The sequence below is a fragment of the Pyxicephalus adspersus genome, chromosome 5, assembly GCF_032062135.1.
Source record: "Pyxicephalus adspersus chromosome 5, UCB_Pads_2.0, whole genome shotgun sequence".
NCBI classification, from domain to species: domain Eukaryota; kingdom Metazoa; phylum Chordata; class Amphibia; order Anura; family Pyxicephalidae; genus Pyxicephalus; species Pyxicephalus adspersus.
The window spans coordinates 76,849,509-76,876,974 of NC_092862.1; the positions used below are offsets into that span (position 1 = coordinate 76,849,509).

Consider the following 27,466-nt stretch of genomic DNA (forward strand, 5'->3'; position numbering starts at 1 on the left):
TGATCATCTCATGATTTTTTAAAGCCTATATCCAACCAAAACATTTTTTTTAATGACAAGTTAGTTCTGCTTCCTAACAAGTGTTCACAGGCTGTTGTTTCTTAAAAAGTTGATTACCACAGCTTGTAGAATATTTTTCAAATACAGTAAAATAGAGTCTTGGCACAATTCCATGTCAGAATGCAAGGACTCTCAAGCGCATGAGCAAGAGATACAATATCTAGACTTTGGCCAATTAAGATGGCCGATGGCTTTAAACTATTTCTTATAGTTCACATAAAACTACAAGTTACATATGTTAGTCCGATTTGTTACCATTTATTATGAATAGAACCCCAATGCACTTGCGTTGAAACACAGTGCAACGTACGTCAATGCATTATTGTGCTTTGCAATGCTATCATAATTAGAACAGGTTCAATTTTGGTGTGTTGGGCAGCCCTGTAAAATAAATGTATTGACTGCTTCTGGGTACCTAGTAGAGGTAAATGGTGCACAATACCACTAGCCTGAACTTAGCCTTAGTGTATGCTGTCACAATATGACTGTTACTACAAGCCGCATCACACCTTAGCTGCTGCCCAGATTTGCCAAAAGTTGTCTACACTGTGTGTGTTAGTCATACATTGTGCATATAGTACAGTTACATAACTATAAATGCATTATAATATAATTTAATTAAATTGGACAATAAATAAAGCCAAACTGAGACCTCCTTACACAGTCCCTGAATGCTGACCACACAATGGATGCTTTCAAACTTGTCTAGTAGTGTTGCAACTCAGAATCATATTAATGTACACAGAGTTCATGTGATTTGCCATGAAACAAACTAGATTTGGTTCATAAATTAGCCAGTTACAGACATATCTGCTTGTTATATTTGCAAAGAAAAATGCACCTTATGATTTTTGAAGTGCTCATTCTGTACTCAGTTATGTGTAATTTAAAATTTATAGGAACCCAATATTACTGTGAGTTTAGGATGCTGACAACTTTAAACGCTCTTAATCACAGGAAAAAAATAAAATCATTGTTAACTGCACTGGCATGTTTTATTATTTGTTTTGTTTATTGTTCCTTGGTTGACCACTGATAGACATCCCCTAGGTGATCCAGATGGCTAGTACAAAGAAAACCACACATACCTATGCATACATCTATATATATATATATATATATATATATATATATATACCTCTATATACATATACATATCTGATTACATATTCATAAACAATCTTGAGGCGCAACAGTATATATATTTATTTTCTATACAGTAATATAATTTAGTGGGATCTTGTGAAAGAGTCCCTTTAAGGTTTGTTTTACATTGTTGCTACCTTTTATTCTTAGAGCCTAGGCATCATCAGACATACAGGTTGCTCTGGTGAATATGTATGCCCACATATTTATGACAAGGGATATTGTGCATTGCATGGGGACAGCTCTTTATTTGGGTTGAATTCAAAATGATATGCACATTACTTTGCATTTGCAGCAAAGAGCGAACTATTGCACACATTCCTGCAGCACATTATGTGAATGATGTCCTATTGGCATCCCAGGGCACTCTATCAATACACCTGAATTGCAACACACAGTACCATGCGTCACAGTGCACTGTATTAACGCAATGCACCACAATAGAGTGAATCCAGCCTTTAAACTTTAGGACTATTTCTTACAAAAAAGATTCTTATACCTTACTTTTCTATATAATATATAGCTCACCATTCTAGGGGACAACTTATAAAGCAGTGAATCTGACGCTCAGCACAGCACTTATTCTGTGCTGGAAAATCAGGCATGTGATATTAATGAGAGTGATTTAGTTTTGACCAGAGTGTATTTGGTGAATGTCATATTCACTGCCGTTTTTACAAATGCTGCCAAATGAATAATACTAAACATGGCTTTCAAGAAGGAAAGCTGCAAAAAAGGCCTACAATGCCCGAACACAGGAATATCATGTTACTTACATAACACTTTACCATATCCAATACATCTCATTTTGTACTAGTTAGAATGTCATGCAAAGCCAGCTCCATGTCTTTTATAAACTTCTCAGAGCCCTCCCTATTCCAGCCCTCTCCAGCTCCCTATGGAGTACATGTGTGTGTAGAGTTATGAAAGTTATACTCCTGACAGCTACAATCCCGCCTACTGAGTTTTGTCTTCTTCCTGCTTCCCTGTCACACACATTCACTGCATACAGATTGTTTCACGAGTTTCTTATTTACAGATTTGGTTAGACTTTAACATGGAGCAGAAAGGCACTAACAGTAAAAACATGACACTGGAAGATCTCCTTTCCTTTTCTAATTTCCACAAACTCTCTGCAAATGCTTCTGATTATGGCTATGAAGGCACTATCAATGACATGAGGAAAAAAGAGTTCAGCAGGATTGGAGGTAAACACATTTAATACATACTTAACATAAACTGACTGCTGCAGATGAAGAAAACTAACCAAACTAGTTAGATCATACAGCTTACAAGCATTCTGATAGCATGTCATAGGGCACTAGTATAGGAACATATTGATTTCTCCAAAGGACATTTAAACATGTTTGTGTGTGTCTGTATGTATATATAATATGTTGATTGAATCTACTTCTGTGGATTATTTACATATTTCTTTCTCATTTTAGGATTCAAAATATGAAGTAAATTTATTTCTTGGAAATCATCTTTAGAAATAATGCAATGTTTAGGAAAGAAAAAAACATCAATCTCTGAGTATTTAATTTACTGATAGTATTACAGCATAGGTTTGCTGCATGTATTTTATATTATTATTATTTATATTTATTTTTATTGTTAGTAATAATGTATTATATTACCCCTCATTGCAGAATGTTGTATGAGACGTGTAAATATAGAAGTTATTTTGCTGTTTATTATATTAGTAGCTTGTAACTATGGAAATAGACAAGCAAAGTAGAGATACATTTAGAAATTTAAACTAAGAACAAATGTCTAAGGGACACAAATCTGTGTTTTGTGTTAGGGTAGCCCTTTTGCTTAAAATTTATGCATATACTGTTTTAAATCAGAGCACAGAACAACACATAGCATTGCACTGTAGTATATTGGCTATTGCATTTGGAGTGCCATTAGGAATTATTAGCAACATATCTTGTCCCGTACATTAACTTACAGATTTCCATCTAAAAATGTGTATCTATGTTGTGGCAATAATATGTTACCTATTAGTTCTCAACAAGCATGCACATTCTATAAAAAAAAATTTGATCTTTTTTTCCCCTTTAACAAACTTAATATACATATGTTTTCAGATGTGTACATTACTATACTATGTTGTTTGCTGCATAGATATGATGTGTTTCCTAATAACAAAAAGTGGGAGCACCATTAAACCACAAACACAAAACAGGTATCAATACACAAGATAACAACTCACACACAAGTTTGTTTTTTCATTGATTTGTAGTTGTGATCAAATCAGTAAATTAGAGCTATGTGGGCAGGTAAGAAATCTCTTTGATACTACATAGTTTTATTTTTTAGAAATCGTCTGTAGAATTATTGGAATGTTTAAGGAAAAAACTACCAACCACCTCTGAGTAGTAAACAGATTTAAATGTCATTGTAGGCCTAGAGGAATAATCTAATGAACAAAACTAAGATTTTCCCCTTTTCTGTCTCTAGGAGACCAAGGGGTCTCTTTATAAAGCTTTGAATCTGACATGCGCTGAAACATTCCTTAGTGGATGATCTTCCAGGTCCATGTGTTTTATTAGCAGTAATTATATTTTTCTCCACCAGGGAATGTTTCAGGGATTTTCGTATTTACTGCTTTATAACTAGACCCCTAGAAGGAAATCTTTCGAACACAGCCCCATTAAAAACCCAGTAAAATTAAACACACGTCATGTCTAGACATTCTTTATGAACTGAAAGCTAGAACCAGATGGTCCAGCTGTCATACAATGTTATCATACAGTGAAACCAATGCACTAAGCATATTACATGTGAAGGAGCAATAATGCATAGTACTGTACAAGTGTTTTCTGAAGGTGTTCTCTTAGAAAACCAGGAATAACAAGAGATGCCCGCTTTTCTAGATTGTCCAGTTATCTACCAAACTGGTAGATAACAAGTAATACTAGTAATGTGTCATTCTTCTATATCTTTGCATTTATTCTTAGGAAAACTGCAGATGTGCTTTGGCAGAACATCTCATTTCTGTCCTGATTCATAGATAATGCCAGGGACACTCTATTAGGACAATACTGCCTTGGAACATTTCCTCAAAATGATTTTTTTTTCCTGTACTTTTCTTACATCCTTAACTACACTTTCTGAAATGCTCATCATATGCATTGTCATGTAATCTCACTGTACGATCTCTGGATTTATTGGTTAAAGTGTTTTAATAGAAGAACCTACCTAGACAATACCATTAGTCTTTATCCAATCAAACTGGTCCATATACCATGTTGGTGGATGTAATGGAGATTGTACATGAAAATGTGCAATGTGTGTGTGAGCCTATAAAATAATATTAGGACCTTCTCCTAGTGATCATAGAAGGCCATGTTTTTCCAAACTAAAATGTCATCCTAAAAGTTTTAAGGAAGGGAAGAACCTTCTCTAAATAAATTGTAGCAGGGTTCACTTTGAATGCCCAATCACTGAATAAAACATCTTCAGTAAATAGGCCAAATTGTCTCTTGCAGGTATGGAAATGTTGTGCCTTGCATGGTAAAAGCATTCATGCTGGAAACTGGAAACAGTTTTGGGCACTCTGACTGTTATCTATTATTGAAAAACCCATATAAAACAATTGGAAATATTTAATGCACATGTTTTATTTTAAATTTGGTTTGCTAGATGGACATTGATAGATAAAATTGTTTAAAACATAACGTAATTTATTTAAACATTTTTAACTATTAAGCTGGAAACAAATAATACAAGTTTTGATGTGTCGGTAAACTGTATGGCCAAGGTAGAATAGTTTGCAAGATTGAAAGCAAAAGCCCATGACATTTAAACTGTCTTTTTAGGTTTAACATTACATAAAAAAGTAAACCAAAACCTTGAGGAAATAACTTCTAATTTATTTACTGAATTGAAAATAAAAATCTGCAACTATGGAACCAATGGAAGGGCCAGTTAGTTGATCTGACCTTAGAAGTTCCTTTGTATTTCAGTAACCTCTTAATGCAGTTATTTTAAATGGCATGGTAGTTTGACTAGTTGATAAAAGCTGCAGTTTGCAACTTGATTTTATTGGTTTTAGAAGGACACACTTTTTAAAAAAAAAATAGTTAAATTATCATAGGTTTGTTCGCACAACTTTAACACAAAGATACATAACTAATAGTCTATCTAGTTTAATAAAATAAGTACCCTTATGATGTGTTAGCTTTGTGAATTGACTGCGTGTCATAATTTCACCACTGTACTTTTTTGCATGGGTAAAGTTAAACCTGATCTCTGAGCTTTCCATAAAAATACACACACTTTAATTGATCACTGGCCTTGCAAAAAAAGAAAAACTAAGTTCACACACCCTGTGAATACCTTAAAAGTGTTCAGGTGGCTCTTCAGCTGTTCAGATCACTTTTACTATACAATTCTAAATTGCTGTTGAGATGTCAAGAAATTGAAATGGCTATGATCTTATTTTAATCCTTCCAAAGCCATGACAAGTGGCAACATCATTGTCAACCAAAGAGCTAAACGGGAGCCACTTTTTTTTCTACTGCAGCTGAAGGCAGATAGTTTGGTCTTGGTGATAATGCTGCTCAAAATCTGTGAGTATTTAAAATATTGCTAGCCTCTGAGCAATGTTACAGCAAAAAGTAGAACAAATACAGGTGAATATCAATTCATAATAAATCAAGACTCACAATCATTTCATTTGATCATTTCTATTTATTATTAATACAATACCGTGTATTCCAAAGCAATATTTATGGATATGTAAATTAAATATTATGGTAAAAAAATATAAATTAATAATACAGGTAAAATACCTAATTGGCCTAATGGATTGACACCAGAAACTAATTATTACAAATCTGTAATAGGAGCCCACAGGATTTGTATCAATGCATTCTAATTAAGAAATAGCAGCAGCTCCTAGCATTCCCAGAAACTATTATGTGTTTCTGGAAAGTAAATAATATTTTGTGATATGGACTTTGTAGGGAGGAGGTAAAGGGGCAGCTTTGGTGTTCTCAGACAGAATCGGTCATTATGAGCCACCTAATCCAGAGATTATTGTTTTTTTTTTTTAAGACATAAAAAATATTTTACTTAACAAATACTTTAACTTGAGGTACAAAAGTTCCATAAATACAAACAAAAAATTCACAAATTTCTTCTTCTGAATACTAAATAAATATCTAGAATAACCAAAAATACTCTCAGCACTTATGTCATCCCACAAAAATATACCCCACTGAATTTAATCAAGTAGTGTTGTTCAGGTTAACGTGATGGATAGGTACACTCGCAACCAGTACATATTTCAGAGTACTGCTTTTTTTTTCTTTCTGGACCACTAGTTGCTTGAGGTTCTAAGCCCTACTTCTTACTGTAAAGCCAAGCAGAAGTCTCACGCGTGCTGCTGCATTCTCGGTCCTAAAAAAATAAATTGATAAAATGAGAATCCAGCTGCAAGACTGAATGAAACTCCCTCATATTAGATCAAGGAACTTTTCTTTAAATAAATCAGTGCCAAAAAGATGAGGATCTGGTGGGTTATTCAACCTGCTTTTAGCAACCAAAAACTGAAATGTCAGATTTAGTCTAAACATTTTTCTTTCAGCTATAAACAAGCAAAAAAATAACAAAACCCCCAAAAAACAAAACAACAGTAGTAAATCTGATTTACATATACAGGATATATACTTATATAAAATACACATACGTGGTTGTACCCTATTTAGCAGTTTTTGCTGCAATCATCCTGAGTGCTGTGTGGTGTAAAAAATCAGAGCTTGGTCATTACGAAGACGGCTGGACTTATTGCTTGACATGGCTGAGTAACAGTTGGTGATTTAGTTCATCAGGAGATTCCTATTCTGAAAACAAACTGCAATAAAGAAAACCATGACCCCAAAAGTCTCAATGATAAAAACCAGCAGGTCGTCAGATACGTGACATTTCGGAGGGTCCAGAAGGAATGTTCGGCTTGCTACAAGAAACCTTCAGGCCTAGTTTTCTAGTCTGACTGATAAAGAAGGATTGCAACCAAACCCCTGCTTTTCATTGCTGTTGAGATGGTTATATTCAAAGCAGTTGTAGAATATCCACTGAACATCTTCTACAAATTCGGTTGCCGAATTGTATTCACATTTGTTCACTTTCTCACAAATTATATTTAAGGCAATCGGCTTCTGGACAATCTCAAAATAATCAGGAACCTGGGCTTTGGAAATCAGTCTCATAAAAGGCCAACTGTCATCCTGCCTCACCAACTCCACCACCAACTGTTCACAAGCAGATAACTTGTGTACACCTTGATGTCGCCCAGAGCTTCTTCTTTTTTCATTGATCATTTGAAGAGATTTCTGGATCTGACAAGCGCTTCTTGCCCCTTCCTCTGCCTTTCTGTGTAGGTGTAATCTCCTCAGATTTTTCCCTTCTTTTAGGAGTCTGTTCAACATTATCCAAACTAAATGGACGGAAGGCAAAAGAGCTGCCCACGGGTGTGTTATCAAAAGATTTGATCTTTCTTCCTCTCCCTCCATCCCCGTACACGACCTGGGGTTGACACCAGCTCCAGCAGAGTTGTTTAATGGGCATCAGTACTTGGCCGTGAAGTGTGCACAGATTGACGCCCTCTCTTCTCCTGTGGAGGGGCTGAATTTATTTTTTTTCCTCTTCCCCTTGAAGAAGGGGGAGTGGTTTTCTGAGTACCTTGCTTATTTTTTGAAGTTCCCGACTGACTTTTCAGGATACCTTTTTAGGTCCAGGCTTTCCAGTAGTTTTGCCTCCTTTTATCTTTAAAGGTAATTGTACTTTGGCTGTTCCTTTCCTCATTTTACTCTCTTCCTCATAGCTGCCTCCTTTTTCTCCTCGTTTTCAGAATCTCCCCGTAACGCCTCTTCTGTGAAATTCTCCACATCACTATCCATGGAAGGCCTTTTACGATCAGGTCTTTTGGATCGTTGTCTAGGTCGGCACTCAGGATAGAACCAGTCACTGTTGGGAATAAACTTTAGTTTGGGTTGTACACAGTAGATATGGTGCCCCTTTTCACAGCCAATACACAAGAGCATGTTTTCACTATCTCCTTTCTTACGGTAAACTTTACATCTAAAGTTCTGATTAGAACATGACCACAAGATGCTGCGCTCTAAGGTAGCCAAATGAAGGAAGATCTTCGACAAGCTACCAGATGACTGTAATGATTCCCGCCATTGATCCAGTACATTCCCCTGAATGTGTCCACTATCACTAGCATCATCTTTTTCCCTAGTTTGATCTTCATCTTTTTTTCTTTTTTCTTCTTTTCTTCCTTTTTTTCTTGTCTGATTTTGAGTCTTTCTTAGTATATTCTGCATCCCCAAGGGGAGCCTTTAAGTACTTGCGTTCTTAACCTTGCTCTATTCGAAGTAATGCTTGGGATAGATACTGGACACAGTTAGCTACTGAGGTGTGGTGTGCTGTCATTTGTAGATAGGACACTTTGCTCTTCATGTTTCATACCTTGCAACCCAGCTTTAGTGCTTTGCTTGACAAATACTTCCATATCCTCCACATCATTGTCTTCTACTTTCATGGATTTGGTGTTTGAATTTTCATCTAAAATTTCATAAGAACATTTCTCCATTGTTGCCCTCTACAGTTGCCTGTCTGATACCTTTACAGTACCAAGACTCCCCTGGTAGATGCAATCTTTAATGTCCAGCAGAAGCTCACAAAGCCTTAGTTCTAGCTTAGTTCTGTATTTACTGATTTTTTTTCTGACCAGTTTTTGCATCTTCAGGTGGAGGACTTTCTGAAATACTGAAACGTTCAGCTGGAAAGCTACTCAGCATCTGAATTCTTTTGTACCAATATGTCCTTCAACATGCGCTCTCTGTACCCTCGAATGTTCAAACACTCAATCAGCTGCTGTAGCTGTTCTACTGAGCTATAATATTATCAGTGATTGGGTTTGTTCACAGGCTTTGGCTCCTCCCTTACCTCCTGGACAGAGCCATCATGACCATTGACTGCAGAATTTGTTTCTGGTTCTCGATGGGTGGCAGGACAATCAGAATGCAGCATGTCATCAGGAATTTCAGTATAGTCCTCTTCCACAAACAGTCCCGGAACAGAGAAAAAAGTCCAAAACCGTCTGTACCAGCAGTCTCGGCCTAGAGGTGTAATGTTCGTGCAGGCTATGAATTGTTAAATTTTCTCTATTAACTCCTGCTCTCGTTTCTCTTTTTTCTTTCTCTGTTCTGCCTCGTCCACAGGTTCACCTTCTTTATTACTCAGCGAATCTCTGTTCTTCTTTTTGGAGCCATTCTGCCCTTGTATACCTTTTCTTTTCTTGCCAGCAGATGGCACCTCTTCTTCTTCAGTGGCTGCATCCTGCTCCTTTTGTTCTGTATCCTTATTTTTGATGTCTTTATTTTGAGTTCCAGTCTGCAATTCCTCTTGCACCTAATTTCCTTCTTTAGAAACATCCTTATTTTCATCTTCTCTCAATTTATCTTCTTTATCCTTCATCTTCTATTCTTGTTCCTTAAGTCACTCCTATTTTTGCTTATGAATTCTGGCAGCAGCCTCTTCACTGTTTTGTCCAGTTTTTAGCTCTCTGAATTCTTGCTTTGCCGTTCTTAGCTCTTCCACACCATCCTCAACATAGTCTCTTGTGGACACTAGTGTAAGCAGCTTGCCACACAGGTCGTGGAGAATCTTCAACTTTTCATCAGGTGACAATGAATACAGAGAAGTAGTGGTCAATTTTTTTAGTGATGCAGGGTTATTGAGGTGAAGTTCCATACAGGGATCGATATTTGGCACTAGACAGCTCCAGAAGACAAAATATGAAGACGAAGAATCTCTAAAAGTGTGCAGTTATCTAGATCCAGCTCTTTTAGACTGCAGACATGATTTAACTGTGACCAAGCTGCTGCCAAACAGGCTACAGCAAAAAGAGCATAATGTGCAGAGTCCGTGCCCTTCTGTTAATCTTTTGCCTTCAGCCTCTGTTATCTAGACTTTTGCTGCTTCTGCCTCTTCTTCAGACATAGCTTGGAAAAAGGCACTCATGAAAAAGAACAGCAGTTCACACAAGGGGCCTTCTAGATCACTGCCAACCAAAGCTTCTTCAAGCATATCGAAGGGCATTTCATCTGGAAATTCATCTTTAAGATCAAACAGCTCTCTAAATGCATGAAGAAACTCAGAAACCATAGGAGCATACAAAAGCATTGTGGGAGAAGTCTTGTTTTTACAGGAATGGCAGCAGGAAGCTCCTTAAGGTCATAACACTCCATATCATCCCATTGTTTACTCCACATATTTAAGCGTTATGTATATTTCCTTGTCCCTTTCTATTTTAATACTCTTTCTCGCTTCTCTTTACTTTAGTCTTGCAACTTCAGTAATTTTCTTGATTTCCTCCTTCTGCTGAATTTGTTCTAGTCTTTCTTTGGCTCTGGACCTAATACGTTCAGTGTGTTCCCGTCACAATCGCTCTTTTTCCAGCTCCATAGCTCTGAGCTCCCTCTTGTGCTGCATGAGTCACTCTCGTTCCTTTGCAGCAGCGAGCAGGGTTTGTCTGGGAGTCATCCCATTCTCCTTTGGTGGAGGTTTTCTGTCTGCTAACATCTCAAACCTAGGCTCATCAGGAAAATAATGAAAGTAATTCTTCTCTAAGATCTGATACTTCGAAATTGTATTTGCCTTAGGCTTTACATTTCCTTTTTGTATTTCACAGTGCAGCTTTAGGAAATAGTTTAGTCTGTCTTTAGAAAACAGGAAAGCCTTTCGACTGACTTCGCACTGTCGGACGGTAACAGATTCATACATAGCTTCAACTACAGGCTTGTATTTGAATAGGGTTGGATTGATTGGCCCAATTTTCTTCCAGCTTTCCGGTACTGTGGGCTCGTCATCATCGCTATCACTAATTAAAATGGTTTCACTATTGACGTCATGACCATTTGTCATCCCATTCTGCTGTAGAGGGTCTTTGCTCTCCAAAATTCTGCACTCCAAACTTGCACCACTGTTTCTCACAATAGTAACTGTTTCACCAACACAGAAGTGTTCCTTCACATATTCATATATATCATCGCACAGGTCTGGTACTTTCTGATGATTGGCAAGTGTCACAAGATATAGCACTGGCATTGCTCTGGGATTAGAGAAATTCTGCAATTTCTTCTTTACCTTTTTTTCAGATTCAAGCCCTTCTTTATAGGTGAGTCCAGACTTTCCAGTGAAGAAGCAGCTCCATACAAGGCTGTTGCATAGGATAGTACACTCAAAAAATTCATCGTTATCCCTGAACACCTCATTGGTCACCCGGCAGTAGAAGAGGCGTTCGGTAGGGTCCAGGTCCGCGGGCGATGGGGTTCCGATAAATGGTTTCCGGTGTAGCAGCGGCATGGCACCATGTGATCTCCAGTATTCCGCGCTCCTTCCTACACAGCTGCCCTGGTGATCGCCTCGCGCTCTGCCAGTCCTGCCGGGAACTTCTGGTTGCAGACAGCTGGAGGAGGTCTGGGTAGGCAGGAAATCCAGAGATTCTGACAGGAATACTAAGGTATTGGCCTGGCAAGTGGCAGAAGGCTTGGGTGGCATTGAAATTAACGCAGTAGGTATAAGTGCATAAGCCACTCATTGAAACATTTGTAACAAAGATAGCAAGATAAGAGATGTACCTAGTGATACTGACAGTCAACCCAATATAAGCAACAGGAAAACAGAGGTGTGGGTCCTGGTAGCATCCCTGGGGGTATTCAAGAAGCTGGGTCCTTAAAAGAACTAATCAGTTAAAAAGAGCTATTCCCTGTCCCATTGTCTTAGTAGCCCAAGGCATACGCCAAGCTGCTGATAGTCCAAGAACTGCAGGCGAAGGGTAGTGCACTGGCCATCCCACAACTGTTGGTGTTGACTACTACTCTGTCTCTCCTATGCTCTGTCATGAATTCTGGTTCACATTTAGCAAAACTGAACAAAAGTACATGCTTCAGATAGCTCACAATATGTACTTGTGTATTTAACTGCTTGTCTGCAGTTAAGTTAAATCAAGCTTAAAATGTACCAGTTAGATTTTAGTTTGGTTTGATCTTAGCTAAGTGAAACGTACAACTAACTTTCAAATGCAATAGTTAGTAGTAAAGATTGGGAAAAAATGTCCTTTTTCTGGATCCCTTTAGTGGCCTGGACACTTGCTTCTAGAACTATACAGAAGTATCAGTTTACTACAATAGCCCATTGGCCCTAGTGTAATCAATATTTCTATAACAAAATAATAATACATTTTCTTGGGAAGCTCGCTGGAGCTTCCAGCACAGCTGATATGCTGACAAGTCTAAACCCTAAAACACAACAGCTGGAGCCATCTCCACTTTCATTTCAAGTTCAGAAATATCTCTAAGACTTTATATAAAGTAATGTATTTATAAATAACGAATTTTTAAAAAAATTATATTTGTCTATTTGCACAGCAATCTGGACAAAACAATTATGTGCATTTTAATTTGTAATTGTAAACCAAAACATTTGTTTTGCATGTACTTGCATAGATTCCTTAAATCAAATCTCCAAAATCCTGTTTAATTTTTTCTTACTGAGGATTAATAATTTTATGGTTTAAATGTGTACAAGTATTTGTAAAGCTACGCTAAACCCGGTTCTCCATACCTTTACACATGGGATTGTGTTCATGGTATAATAGCTAATCCTATGTGGAAATCATTGCACCTACTTAAGAGTATATTATAAGGTGGTCAAAAAATTTCCAAACCATAAAAACAGGTGGCAATTTATTACTCGTGTACAGTAAAATAAGGAAGTCACATACAGTAAATGACTACCTTCCAAGCCTTCCAAGCTTTTCATTTAGGTGTGTGGATTAATTTTACTTGACTTTCATTAAAATGTAGAGAATTTTCTGTACAATAGGCGTTCAGTTGCTGTTTAGATTTGAAGTTGTTCATTTGTCATAGCATTGTGTTTGTCAAACCAGAAACTTCTTCAGTAAAGTAGTAGAGGATTATCCCTGTCCCTGTGTATTCCTTTCAACTGTTTCAATCTTAGTTTATGCTTGTAAGGCTGGGCTCTATGTCGGTATTCCTCAGATACCAATCCCCCAATCTATGCCGCAGTCTTCCCCTATAGCAGCCACCGCTCAGCCTCGGGAGACTGGTTGTGTCTTCCAGCACTCGGTTGCCCCCAGGACTTGGTGCGCAACGGATGGTGTCTGGAGATTCACTAAATCTCCGACGCCCACTAAATGCAAAGTACAGAGCCACGAATGCAGAATAAGAAGACAGGAATCCAAAAAACTAGCCAAGGTCAAAGATCAGTCCATCCCGCGCAGTACAAGGGGTGAAGCAAATAACAGAGTCGGGGTCACAAGCAGAGGTCGGTTCAGGCAGAGTTCAAATGGGAAATCAGAAAACAAGCGTAGGTCAGTAACAGGAAAACTCAAAAAAACACTCCAACACAGGTCAGCCCAGCAGATGCTATAAAAGGCACTCCTGACTGGGAGCAGAGAGACTTTAAAGCCCCAGCAGCCAATGACAGCATGGGGTTAATAGGAACTATTTAGCAATCAGCTGCACACTAATCAATTCACTTCCACTGTGCAGCCTCAGTGCAGAGGATGCCAAGGGAAACCTCGGGTACAGGGATGCTGCAACCTACAGTGTACTGATCCTGCATCCCCAGTGCTACCGTGAGTGCAGCCGCCGGAGGGAATAGACTGCACTCGCCCTCCTGCAGTGAGGTTTTGCTTGGGTACTTACGCCCAGAGGGCGCCTCCTAACAATGCTTTCTTGTAAATTTTTTGCGAACTTGTAGCCCTGTGATTATATTATGTTTTACACTGTTGTATCTCCTTCAGTATCTTGAATAAATATTTAAAAAAAAACATGCTTCTGTATAAAATCAAATCCCTTTCTGTGATGCACTACTGGGAACAGTGGGAAATCTGTACTGAAAAAGTGTTTATATTCCTGTATGTGATTCGTTAGAGTTTCTTCTAACTTCTTGTTTGGTCAGAAACACAGGAAAGACAGTAGTAACAAAGAGTTGTTCCTCAACACACCAGTCTACCTGTATTTGCATTGTGTTATACTTACTTGGCATTTCTTAGGGGGTCAATAATCCTTATTTGTCATTCATAACATCATTTTGGGAATTAGAATAGTATCCAATATAGTATAGGTTGGAAAACAACATAATTAATCCCATTGTTCTAATAAAGTATTTGTTTATAATTGTGTACTGGGAAAACAAACTGTCTATATAAATTTAAACTGCCAAATATGATCCACCCCCAGTAGTCAACAGGTTTAACAAATACCCCTATGGCTACATGGCTGGAATCTATTTTGAATCTATCTTGCTCATTAGCCAAAATATACTCAATTATGCCTCCTGTAGTTTATAATAAAAATATTTTTATATGTTTCGCATATATTTGTTTTGAATTGGCTAGGATGTTAATCTTTTCTCTTATTGGACAAAGGTGGCTGGCTGTTTATAAAAATGCCTTTGGCTTTTAGCTCTACTTATGCTACGCTGGTATAGGTACATTTCTGAATACTCTATTCTTGATTTAAGGTATACGTTCTGTACCTGATACAGGTAATTGCCCCTATATTTTTCTAGAAATATAAGTACCATAAGTATACCATGAACATTTTAATGTACTGGCTTTGTACCAGAATTAATTTGCAGATCAGAAAAGTCAAATTAAAGACATATACAGTATCATATACTTGCTCTAGGCCATTAACCTAAGGGTGCAAAGCACCCTTTGTTTTCTATAAGTAGTTTGGTTTCAACAATACTGCAGTATGTGTAAATTGATTCACTTCTGTCTTGCACCACATGGTAATACAACAAATGGTAATGCATGGGTATCTGTGTGTTGAGGTTCCTTTTATTTAATTCTAAATTATTTTATTTAAGTGTGAATAAGTTATTTTTAAAAGAACCAGTTTGAAATTTGCATTTATAGGAATCAGAATCCATTTTGTAAATTTTTATAGGAGAAAGGTCTTACTTCTCAGGGATTGATGTGAGTGCTGGTATTTAGTTATGCTATGCTATTTAGTTATATTATCTCTCTGTTAGAGCAGAAATGTCAGTCTGTGTTAGACTGTATAGCCTGACTGAAGTCTGTGCTGTCTCTTCCATGGACTCAGGGTTGATAATTAACACTTTCCTAGGTGCTGGAGGAGGAGAGAAATTGAAAAAAAGAAAAGCCTTTAATGTGACAACACATTGTGTTATGAATTGGAAAGATAGGCTTGGATAGTGACTTTTGTTCTTACAAGGATGGAATTTAAAGAAATTTTGAAAAAAAATTAAATATACCCTAATGCAGACAATTAATGGCCTTCTCTAAGAAAGAACTAGCTTTTGTAGAAAAAAAAAACTGGATGATGTTCTCACCAGTACACTTTGGTACCAAACTGTTGCACACCCTCCCGTTTATGTGCATTGCTTGATTCAATGTAATGAATGTACTCGATGGTAAAAGGTCAACAGTGTCAGAGACTGGTAAAATGCACATTAACCTCAAAGCCATAGTACTAACCAGCTCTAGGAGTACATGTAAGGTAGTCAGTCTATGTGTAACTAACAAAAGCAGGCAGGCAATTTAATACTAATGAATAATAAAATAATAAGTCTACATGCACACACCTTGAGAAATCAAGAAAAAGGCCTATTTTAACCAGATTCTAGGCTAGGTGAATAGATGTATATGTAAAAACAAAATGAAAAGAACCTAAAATAAGATGCTGGCAGGTCAGACTGGACTACTTCTTCAATTTCTGAGGACCTCTGAATACAGCAGGACTTTGGAAATTGACAATTGCATTCTGCAGATAGAGCCTCACCCATCCTGGAAATACGTACTGTAGTGCTGTGTGGTGAGACCCCATAATAGGAATAGGGCTTATTAAATTTTATAATGTAAACTAGGTCAATTTTTTAATCAAGGACATTGAATTGGTAAATGCTTGCATAAGAAGGTTGATATTGCATTCATAGAATAGTGCATATAGACTTGTGAAGGTGCTTTCGCTTCCTATTGTATCAGTCCTGTTTACACTTAGTTTTACCTACTAAACAAAAATATAATTATTTTCTTTGATCTCAGATGCAGGAATACACTTTCACTAAATGTACCTGTCTAGAACATGCAGCCAGTATGTTTTACTCAAATGACTATGATAGTATGTTCTGTGCTAACATCCATGTTAGGAATTAGGTACCCACACTTTAACCACAAGGCAACATGCATCTGTTGTATCACAACCCCAATGTATACTAAGGAATCAGAAGACTCATCACCGTTTTCAGGAATGGCTGGAAGACAACTATGAGATAGTATTAATTTAAATGGCATTTAAAATGCTTACATTCCTTCCCATTTCTTGCTTTCCTATATTAAGCATAAAGTACTTGTTTATTTGTTTTGTGATTTTACCTCAATACAAAGTGCTGTATAATATATTTAGGATACATAGAGAAGTAATATTAATATTGTGAATAATATTAATAAAAAGTATATAATGTTGATTTTTAAAAAAACAGTTGGATACCCCAGTTTTGTTGTAGTACTTGTTACTAACTAGCCAAGCATTCAGTCATACCTACAAGACTTAGTAGTGTTTTTTTTTTACTGTATGTTAGTTTTTCTTATGACTTGTTGGTAGTAAAAAAGCAAAATATCGCTATGCATGAACTGTAAGCCTTCCAACTCAGAGTTCAATGACATTCATAAACTTTGCAATGGAACTAACTTCAGGCAATTTGGCATGTAATGGTCAACTGACTAAAATGTATTCCCTTGGTAAATAGTCAAATTATATTTAATTATGCCTCCTGCAGTTTATGTCCTTCAGTATGTATTTTAGTGTATTTGTTTTTTAGGCGCAGCCATGTCATACTAACAATACTGTTGCTGGCAGCACATTTCTAGCTTTGGGGTCATTAGCTGGGCAATAATTTGTTCTCACAAATTATTCTATTGGTAAATATAGTTTTAAAATTAAGAGATGTGTTTAACTGTAAATAAGTGAATATGATATTTCCCAAACATTATTTGGAGAATCAATCACTGCCCTTAGATTGATTCTTTACCAGAGAATGTTTGGAGAATGTTAAGCTATGTACACACACACGTCCAATGGTTTTCGCCCGATAATCGGCTCAGGGCTGATATCGGACGAGAATCTGGCATGTGTACAGCACTTGTCATCCATCATCCGAACAACTGTTCTGGCAGATCCATGGACGACGAACAATCTTAATGCAAAGGAAGGGGGAGAGCGCGCAGCAGGATGCCGCTCCGTCACTCTCACCCTCCCCTCTCTATAGAGCAGAACGGTGCTGTATGTACAGCACTCGTTCATGCATCGTGCAGCATCGTGGAAAGATCCTTTCCAACGACAATTGCACGTGTGTATGCAGCTTTAGATTTACCAACTTATAAATAGAACCCTTATCTTGACACATTGTCAATAAGAATAGGTTCTAGGACTGACCATGTACCTTAAGGTTACAGTCACATGACAAAATTGGTACACCCTTTTGAACTCATTGCATTTTTCAACAAAATTGAATAGACAAATATTAGATTGTGGTATACTTGAAGAGGAATCTGTCTTATTTTTAGAGTCTGGTGTTCTCTTTGTTGTCATGTGTGTATAGTGTCAAGCTCAAAAGAGCTCACTAAGGCTCTCAGAAAAAAAGGCTGTGGTTAGTTAAAGCTCTCCAAGACTGGGGAGGATACACTTTTACCAGTGAACCTGGGTGATCAAAAAAAATGGAATACATCTGTACCAGGATTGAAAACATTTGCTAACAAAGGTTTGCTGGATCACCCAGGTCCACTGATGACAGTGTATCCTCTACCTATCCTCAGCCTTGAAGAGCTTTAATAAATCAGGCACTATTTGAAATTGTTCATTACACTATGCGTAAAATATTATACAAGTGGGAAAAGCTTTTTAACAACTGCTGATTTGCTGAGTTCTGGTTGGTCCTGCAAAGAAGCCCAAGTTCTTACAAATCTGTTTCTATTATTTGGCAAATGTTTTAAGTCTTGGACTATATCCATTCCAGGTTTGCTGGAATGGATATAGTCCAGGAGATTTCTGCGATATTCATAACTGTTATGGGGTCACTTTCAGGCAGTTTGGCATGTGATGGCCATCTGGCACAGTCATTTTTCTTTGATAAATAGCCAAATTATGTTCACCTATGCCTCCTGCAGTTTTTGTTATTTTGTATCTAGCTTAGTGTAAAGTATTTGTTTTTAGGCGCTGCTATGTCACGCTAGCAGTTCTGTTGCTGGCAGCACATTGGTAGGTTTTTTAGTTTTTTTAGGATGATTAGGAGGACATTCAGTTGCTTATACAAAATATAATATTGATAAATATAGTTTAAAATTATAGGGTAGATTTTAAATTTGTCAATCTGACATTCATTTAAACGTTCCTTGGTGGGAAAGCAATCACTGCCACAGAGTGGGGAATGCAAACAGGCAGGTAATATTCAAAGACACATATTGCCTATTTGCACACGTACATTTGGTATATCGTTCCACTTTAGGTTGGCAGTTCATGCAAGGAAACCCCCATTTGGCAGCTGAAATAATTTTTATGTGGTTGGTCAACAAACTTGTTGATGTCAGTTATGTACATGTACAAGTACTGTAATTTCTGCTAAAGGCAATACTAGCCTCCAAGGCAAAGAGTGTACCTATTATTTCCACATTACACTTATATATATATTGTTTTCTGTTAGCCTATTAAAAAAGAAAATTGTTTCTTATTTTTAATAAATAAATTACCTTTATTTGAATGAAGATCTAATGTTTGCTAGCCTAAATATCCTGAAAAAGTCATATATTTTCCATAGGGTGTAACTCGTTTGTTACATGACTGCATATCAATTTGGTCTTATTCTAATAGATCTGTTAACCAGAGGAGGACTAGGAATTTTGCACTAGGATACAAACACAACCACCAAGTTTTATCATGGTAGAAACCATTTTCTGTGGACTAAAGAACATGTGCCATGGTGCCGCAGTGATTGGTAGCCATCCTTAAAAATGAATAAAAGGAAATGGTTCATTATGACACGCATATAGATCTTCTAGACCTGATTTCTGTTGTTGATTATATCTGTCTAAGTCCTATGAATGTACCATGGTAATCATGGTACCATGGTTTTCTCAGACCATCTGTCTGGATATGTTTAGACTTCGCTTTCTAATAACTTGTAAAACTAATATTTCTTTTTGCCACATTCTGGGATTCACAGCTGCCCATATTGGCAGTGCCTAAACACAGCATCCTGTCAAAATTCAGAACCAAATAATTACATAAGGTTATAGTTTATATTTTAGTAGAAATAGTTGTGGCAAAAGTGTGTGTGCATTTAAGTCCCCAAATTTGGGCATGTGCAAAAGGTTTTTTTTCTACATTGGTGGGCATGTGCAGAGATCAGCAGGCTACATCACCCAATCTCGCACCTGCACAGTGCAAGATTGGGTGATGTAGCCAGAAGAAGCAAGAAGATGGGGCGCCCGGCTTTCCTCCACTCCAGGACAAACTCAATGTATAGTTGTGTACAGTGCAAATATATGTCTAAAAATACATTTTGGTAATATATTTCTAGGTTCTAAAAATAAACGTTTTTTCATGATTGATTACCATTTTTTAAAATCCTTAGCTTGGCCTAACTTTTCATATGTTGAAAAGCATAGATATATATATAGTTGATCCTGAGGAAGGCAAAAAAACTCTTATAAATATACTGTAATTCAATTTACACAAACAGGGGGAAAAAAATTCCTTTCTGATGACAGCAATCGGATGTTCCCTGGATTAACAGTCCCAGTCTTTTCTTAAAGCAATCTATAAAAAGCACTCCCTGAGGGAGCCTATTCCGCATTTTCACAGACCTTACTGTGGAGGATCCCTTCCTTATGCAGAGATTACACTTTTCCTCTATACACAAAAAGTGCAACCTCATCCTTTGTAATGACCCCAAAGTGAATAATTGTGAAGTAATTATCTATACGGATTGTTTATATATTCATATAGAGCAGGGGTGTCCAAACTTTTTGCAAAGAGGGCCAGATTTGGTGAGGTGAAAATGTGTGGGGGCCGACCATTCAGCACTTACTCAGGGTTAGTGTGGGTATGGTCTGTGCACACACCTACCAGGGTAACGCGAGGGATTCTCTGTGCATGGAGTCCGGTGTCAGTGCGGGCTCTGTGCAGAGCACAGTCTTGAAATCAGAGTAGGCGTGGTCTGTGCGGGTCCCACTATAATGACGTAAGGGATTTCCTGTGCACACATGGGGACTCTCGTCCTGCCGAAAATGCGAAAAACGGGCTGATAATTGCAAGGCGGTTGATCAACTTAAATGAAATATAAAATAGCTTTGTTGTACGCGTATATTTTATACTGTGTTCAACAATGATGGAGGGCCGCATATTTTTTATTTTCTGACAGAGGCTATGGGCCACAATTGGCCCCCGAGACAGACTTTGAACATGCCTGATATAGGGTGATCATACGTCTCTTCTCATGGGAGAATAGATTGAGTTCAGCTAATCTCTTCTCATAACTGAGCTCCTCCACTCCAATAATCCATTATATTTTTAGGAGGGATGTATGTATATGTATGCCTGTATATATGTATATATATATATATATATATATATATATATATATATATATATATATATATATATATATATATATATATATATATATATATATAAAACTTGCCTGTTGCAAGTGTAATAAGTAATAATACTACCCACAGGATAATGATGCCTGTCGACATGATGGAATTGTCAAGGATTACATGTATTCACATCAATAACAAAATATATTCCACTAAAAAATAATGCAAATAAATATCTAAACAAATATCTCAAAATACATTAAAAAATATCCCTAATGTAACCAAAATGTTCTTGTCTGCAGAAAAAAACGGTTACTTTTCTCAAACGTACCGTGGAATTATACTATTTTATTCATTTTTGCTTTGAAATTTGCTTGAGTATCAGTATGCTGCTATTTCTTGTTTGCATTAGTGAAATTACCTCTTTAATCTGTTTGCAGAAAAATGACATATCACTTTTGGTTTAAATTGTGTAGGCATTATAGTCATGAATACACAGTTTGATGTTGCTAATGAAACATTTTGTAAATAGACAGTTCTAAAAGGATCTAATGAATCCTGTTTCCTCTATTTTTACTTTTCGAAAAAAAGCTAGGTGCTTTGTGATTAAAATAAGGCTGTGGCATTTCTAATCATTTATTCAATATTAGGAGGGATAGCAACAGTTGCACAGCTTCCACTTAGTGACTAATGTGAGCAAAGTTCAGAGATATTTATGGAAAATTTAACTTGTTTAGGTTTTTACATTTATTTATTCCTCCTGTATACTAACCTGTACAATTATATTATATTATATTCAAAGGTCATAAACTTGTAATAAAAGATCAAATGTAGAGCAGATTTGTTAGTAAGTGCAAGAATGTGAAAAAAAAACAAGAAATATGTTGTAATTAGCAAGACAAGGATTATTGACACATGTTGACTACATATGGTATTAATGCCACTCCGTAAGCCTGGAATATGTCATGAATTGCAAGAGTAGGGGGCCACAGGGAGAACATGTGGGTCACCTAAAAACACAACCTCATGCTGAAGCGGCATTAGGTTCTTGTCCACTTCATACACCTCAAAGAGGTTGAGGAATAGATTTATATGCAAGATACCAGGGAGAGATTGGTATTATTATTATTAATAATATTATTATTACATAGAAGCAAAAATTGTTTTTGACTAAAAGGTCACTTTTCATCCTGTATATATGTATATGAGTTGTTTTTGTGTGCCAAGAATTCTCCACGCTTCACACTTGTTTTTTCTTTGTCTGTAGGGAAAAATAAGCTACAATAATATTTAGAGCTAATATTTTCTTTGTCCTGTCAACCTCCTACAGACTGAAGTGAAACTACAGGGTTTATTATGTGTGTTTTAAATAATGAGAAGATTAGTGTTTTCATATTTCTATTTAGGTAAAATATTATTTATTTTAAGTAAGGTAGAGAGGCTGAAATTGGGAAAGACACTTAAATTGTAAATGGTATTACAGATCCTAGACCTTCAATAAAATGCATTATGTATTCACAAACTTACATAGTACAACCATTAATAAATATTGAAATGTAAACTGCTTATGCAAGATGAAGATGGCTCCAGTGCACCTGTTGGAGACTGAGGATTTGTTCTCTCTAATTTGTCAGTTTGAAAGAATCTTACTGGTGCTCAGATGAGATGTTCAACTAGGACCATATAGGTCATTATACTGGGGGTTAAACCACAGTAATTTTGGTCAGATAAGTGTTTTTTTCCATTTTACTGTAATAATTTCCCCATTGTACTGTCATACATTGCTATTTACAGTCCCCTGAGTTATCAGGGATCATGACAGTTGACAGTGTTAAATTTGACTAATTCTCCTACACTTGAAGTTCACCTAAGGAATACTAAGATACGGGAACATTCCCTGGAATATTTTGACTGGACTGAGTTTTTTGTGAAAAATGTACCCAACATCCTATTTTTTGAGTCGGCTGGTATCCCTCCAGATGATAAAAATACCTTTCGATTGTATTGCCATTGACCATTTGGGCTCCCTAGTCAAGTCAGTCTGGAGTTGTTGCAAGTGTTTATGAGAACAAAACTCTCATTGGATATTATAACAGACCAATGACCCTGTTCATGTCTAACTGTTTTAAATTAAACAACTGCAAACAGTTCAACAAAACCCTAAATATGAGAACAGGTGTAACAGTCTATCTCAAGTCTGCAATAGTGCAGGTCACCATCAAAGGAAGATTAGCCTAGAATCTTTCTCAGTGGATTTGCACAAAAGCCTTTGTTCAGCCCAAGTGTAAGTTCACCATGGTTCCATCAATTCTAATATATAAAGATGAAATGAATCCTAAACACTTGCACACAACATAATGTCTCAGACATTGGCAGACCTAGTGGGTACTCTTCTTTGCCTGACTTAACTTCTGCATTTCATACTGCCAAGGATCCAGGAATATCACACTAGACCACTTCTCTTGTCTTCCTCCCCTAAATTCATTGAAGCAATAATTCTTCCTGGATATTTGCATCCAGATCAGTTGCGTTTAGGTATGCTTTAAGCAAACACTATCTTTAGCAAAGGTAAAGGAGCACCTGTTACAACAAGGCCTACAAAGAGAGGGTACATGACTTGTACCACAAATGTATGTATGCATGTATGTATGATAGAGAATTATAAAAATGGAGATCCATTTTAGTCCAGGACCTAATCATAGCACTTAAGGAAGAGCTTTATTTGCATAGCAATCCCAGTGGGAATAAGTTACTGCCACTGAAACTGGACCTAGAAGATTCTCATCACAGACTGTTTGAAGGATTGTCAGATTCCCTGTTTTTTTAAATCAAGCCCTAAGTGGGTAGTGTTTTATGTGTACCACCCTTGCTGGATTCTCCGTAACCAATCCAGCCCGTTCATGTAAAGAACAGTCATTTTGGTTTTAGTCACGTCCAGTGAAATGTCCAATGTTTTCAAATTTGACCAAATCTGACACAGACCCAAAGCTGAACACCAAATTTGCATTATCACGCACAATGATAAACTAGCAGTAACAGCACATGATGACATCAGCAAGGTCTGCATGTCAACAAAATTATAAATGTGTATGTGCATACTATATTATTAGGATTTATTTTTTTAGAACTTCTTTTCTTTTCACTTTGAATGTAAATAAAAACATTACACTGTAGAGTAATTACATACATTTTTTAGATCCCCCTAAAAATTGAGTTTTCAGACTATAATATTTAGTATCAAATCTGGTTGTGTTCCCCTTCTTTAATATACTACAGTTTGTACAGCAGCTAGTTTGTACAACTAGAATAAATTGAATAGCATTCAAATAATTTATATAGTATGACCACAGGGTGACTTGTATTCAAATAACATTGGGAATCTCTAATTAATAGTGGAGCTTTGCTTAGCTTGCTGCTTCAGGCAAATCACATTAAGAAACAGAAGAATCCCAAAGGCTATAAGTATATAACTGTTAGAGTTTCTGAAATCTTAGGCATATTTAAAGAAAGTCTACTCATGTAAAGTTAGCTTTGATGAAATATTAAAGTGTCTATACCTACTGAAATGTGGTTGGCAATTGAAAAAAAGCAAATAGTAAACAGACACAGCCGATATATTATAGGTAGGCATAATAACTTCTTTTCAGAATTATTAAATTTAGATAAGTACCTGATATTTTTAATTTTTATAGACCTCCTTGTATTGCAGTGTATATATACATAGGAGTGTCAGGACCAGTTGGCCTTGATGTGGGATGGCTACTAGTACACTTTCACTGTGCTTCCTCAAGGGTACCTTTACTCGCCAGCAATATGTCATGAACTAATTGCACAAGATTTGAGCATTTTAAATTCGAAAGCCAGTGTGTTTCACTACATCAATGACATAATGATTTCTGAAACCAAAGAGGATGTACATTCTAATACACCACGTGGAGAACAAATTATGGCCTGTAAATCGACACAAAGATCAGGGACATGCCACAGAGATGAAATTTCTTGGAATGATGGGCACTGAGCTACAAAGGAAAATCCCTGAGACAGTTGTGCAACAATCCAGGGTTTATAAAGAATGTAACCCATATAAAATGTAACAAGAAAAGAGTTCTCATGAGGTTCAGAACAGCAGACTGCATTCCTTGCTACTAAAGAAGCCATTTTACAGCACCGAGGACTAGGATTGGTGAGACCAGGGGTTCCATTCCAGCTAGATGTAGTGATGCAGAACTTTAGCTTATCCTGGGGTCTCTGGCAGCCAAATGAAAAGAAAGGATAGCTTGGAATTCCCATTGGATTTCTGTTTAAGCAGCTAACGGGCTCAGAAAAGATACCTCCTAAAAAGTACCTCTTTACCAAAAAAAGAAATCCCTGTGTTGCAGTCATCTCCTATTCAAGAGGCTTCACAATTTGAATCTTTGTCAGAGGATGTGTCAACATGGTTCACCAATGGTTTAGCCATAGTCACGCCATCTGGGCGTCAGTGGACGGCTACATCTTACAATCTAAGAACCAACACAGTCCTGCAGGAGAACGGTATTGGAGGATCTAGTTAGTATGCAGAGTTAAAAGCTGTAGTAATGACCCTTACAGGAGGAATTCTTCTTCCCATGGTACTATCTACACTGAAAATGGGCAGTTTTTAAGGGGTGACAGCTTGGAAGTCCAATAACCGGATGATAGAAATATGGTGGGAGGAGGAAAGGACGTCTGTTGCTATATTTGGAAAGAAGCCCACTTTGGCACCATAAAAGTGGAGAATGTTGACACAAATGTGACCAGATTTAGAGGACTACAACATAATGGCAGATGAGATTGCAAGGGTGGCTGCAACTATGCTAGTTGATCCTGTTTTAATGAACTTGACAAACTGCAGTGTGTGAAGAAGTGCTACAATGGCCTATGCAAAAGTATTCCACTGGGACAATCAAGAGGGTGAGAGGCCTGCAGAGATTTGGCAGATTGACTTCCTCAGTCCCCTGTCCCCTGGGATCCAAGGGTATTGTTGCACTGCAGTGGACACCTATTCAGGACCTTTGCTTGTCCATCCTTGCAAACATGCATATTAAGCTCCAACACTTAATTTGCTCCAGAAACTAACTGTTGTACGTGGTTGTCCTAGAATACTCCAAGGAGATAACGTATCACACTTCACCAGAGCAACAGTACAAAACAGTGGGCTGAAGACTAGAGTGTACTGACTGTGCCATATCCCATACCATCCACGGGCAGTTTACTTATTTGAAAGATACAACGGGCTAAAAAAAGACCCAGATACGCAAGCTTACACCTACACATACACTGAGGTATTTGGTGGGATCGGGTCCTGACACAGGCAGTTCTGTTATTAAATTCTAAGCCAATTGACAAAAGTACACCATATGAAAGAATGGTGGGGGTTGGACTACAGACTCCACAGATGAAGTGTAGAATCCAGTATTTACAAGGGCTTCCTCAAAGAACAGGTCTTAACAGGTATCAGGTTACTGCTTCCAATGGCATAAAGACAATGATCAATACACTTGAAGCAGAAGCTCAAGCTTATTTAAAAATAAGAGTTAATCTGACAGGAAGATTTCAAGGTATATTTGTGTTAGCAGATGAGCTTCAGAAAAGTGGGACTTTGAATGGTTAGTGGATAACCTCATCCAGAGTGGAAAGTGAAGCTCTATAACAACAGACCTGTATAAATAGGTGTACTCCACTCGGCAATAACAGTAAATTTTCTCTCCTTCCTATTGAAATTTTATGGGAGTGTCAGAAATAGATACAAGTAGATGGCAAAGTATTGGTCAGAGAGCCAGGCAAGAAGCAGAGGAAAAAATGTAGCTGAAGGACCAAGGTCTACTGTTTTTGTGTTGTTAGAGGGAACAGTGAATCTGCTTTGTTTTCCACTTCACAAGCACATTCTGATTCGAACTGCAGGAGAATGGAAGATAGTGGCCTAAAGATGAGTAGCAAGATAAAAGACCACAAGATGGGCACAGGAAGGAAAATAAATTACCTTTTGATATGCTACAAGACAAGATTTGCTACTAATGAGCTTTGCCAAACAACCCAAACCCTTTCTGAAAAACAGAAGCATTGGAGTGGGTGTATTTATAGTGAGTTGTGAATGTTCAGTGTGAGTGTCATTAGTAGTTAGGATGGCTAACTACACAATATTGTGTATGATGTCTGAAAATCAAGGGCGGGATGTATTGCAACTGAGGCAGCATTTGGCATGCCATTGTTACTTGTACTCCTAATACAACATCTAGCATCAGCTAGTCTTATTGTTTAAAGGCAAACTCTTCAAAAAACTGGTTTTGGCCCACAGATTGACATTTTGACATGGCTGACTAATGGGCATTAAAGTGCAAGACTGCCATCTAGAGTTTGCAGATAGATCTGCTTCCCTCAGAGACTAATGTTTAGTTTGAGTGGAAAATTTGTGAACCAACTGGGAGTGGCCACACATTTTCCTGATAACAGGTTTCCATCTGAGATGACATGGGACCAATGTAAAGTTTTAACAGACAAATAGACAAAGACTCAAGATTAAGTACCCGGTTTCCACTGTGAACGCCTGAGTTCTACTTATCAAGG

At 37.2% G+C, this 27,466-nt stretch overlaps 1 protein-coding gene and 1 pseudogene across 1 annotated transcript in view; one reads left to right on the plus strand and one right to left on the minus strand.

Moving 5' to 3' along the window:
- Nucleotides 1-2,209: 2,209 nt before the first annotated feature.
- Nucleotides 2,210-27,466, plus strand: part of MOCOS (molybdenum cofactor sulfurase) — a 141,447-nt gene continuing 116,190 nt past the window's right edge. Inside the window, exon 1 of the mRNA XM_072411910.1 lies at nt 2,210-2,414. Within this exon, the coding sequence (XP_072268011.1) occupies nt 2,264-2,414 (151 nt within the window). The 5' untranslated portion in view covers nt 2,210-2,263. The remainder of the gene's footprint in view (nt 2,415-27,466) is intronic.
- LOC140331837 (bromodomain adjacent to zinc finger domain protein 1A pseudogene) lies at nt 7,132-11,595 on the minus strand (annotated as a pseudogene).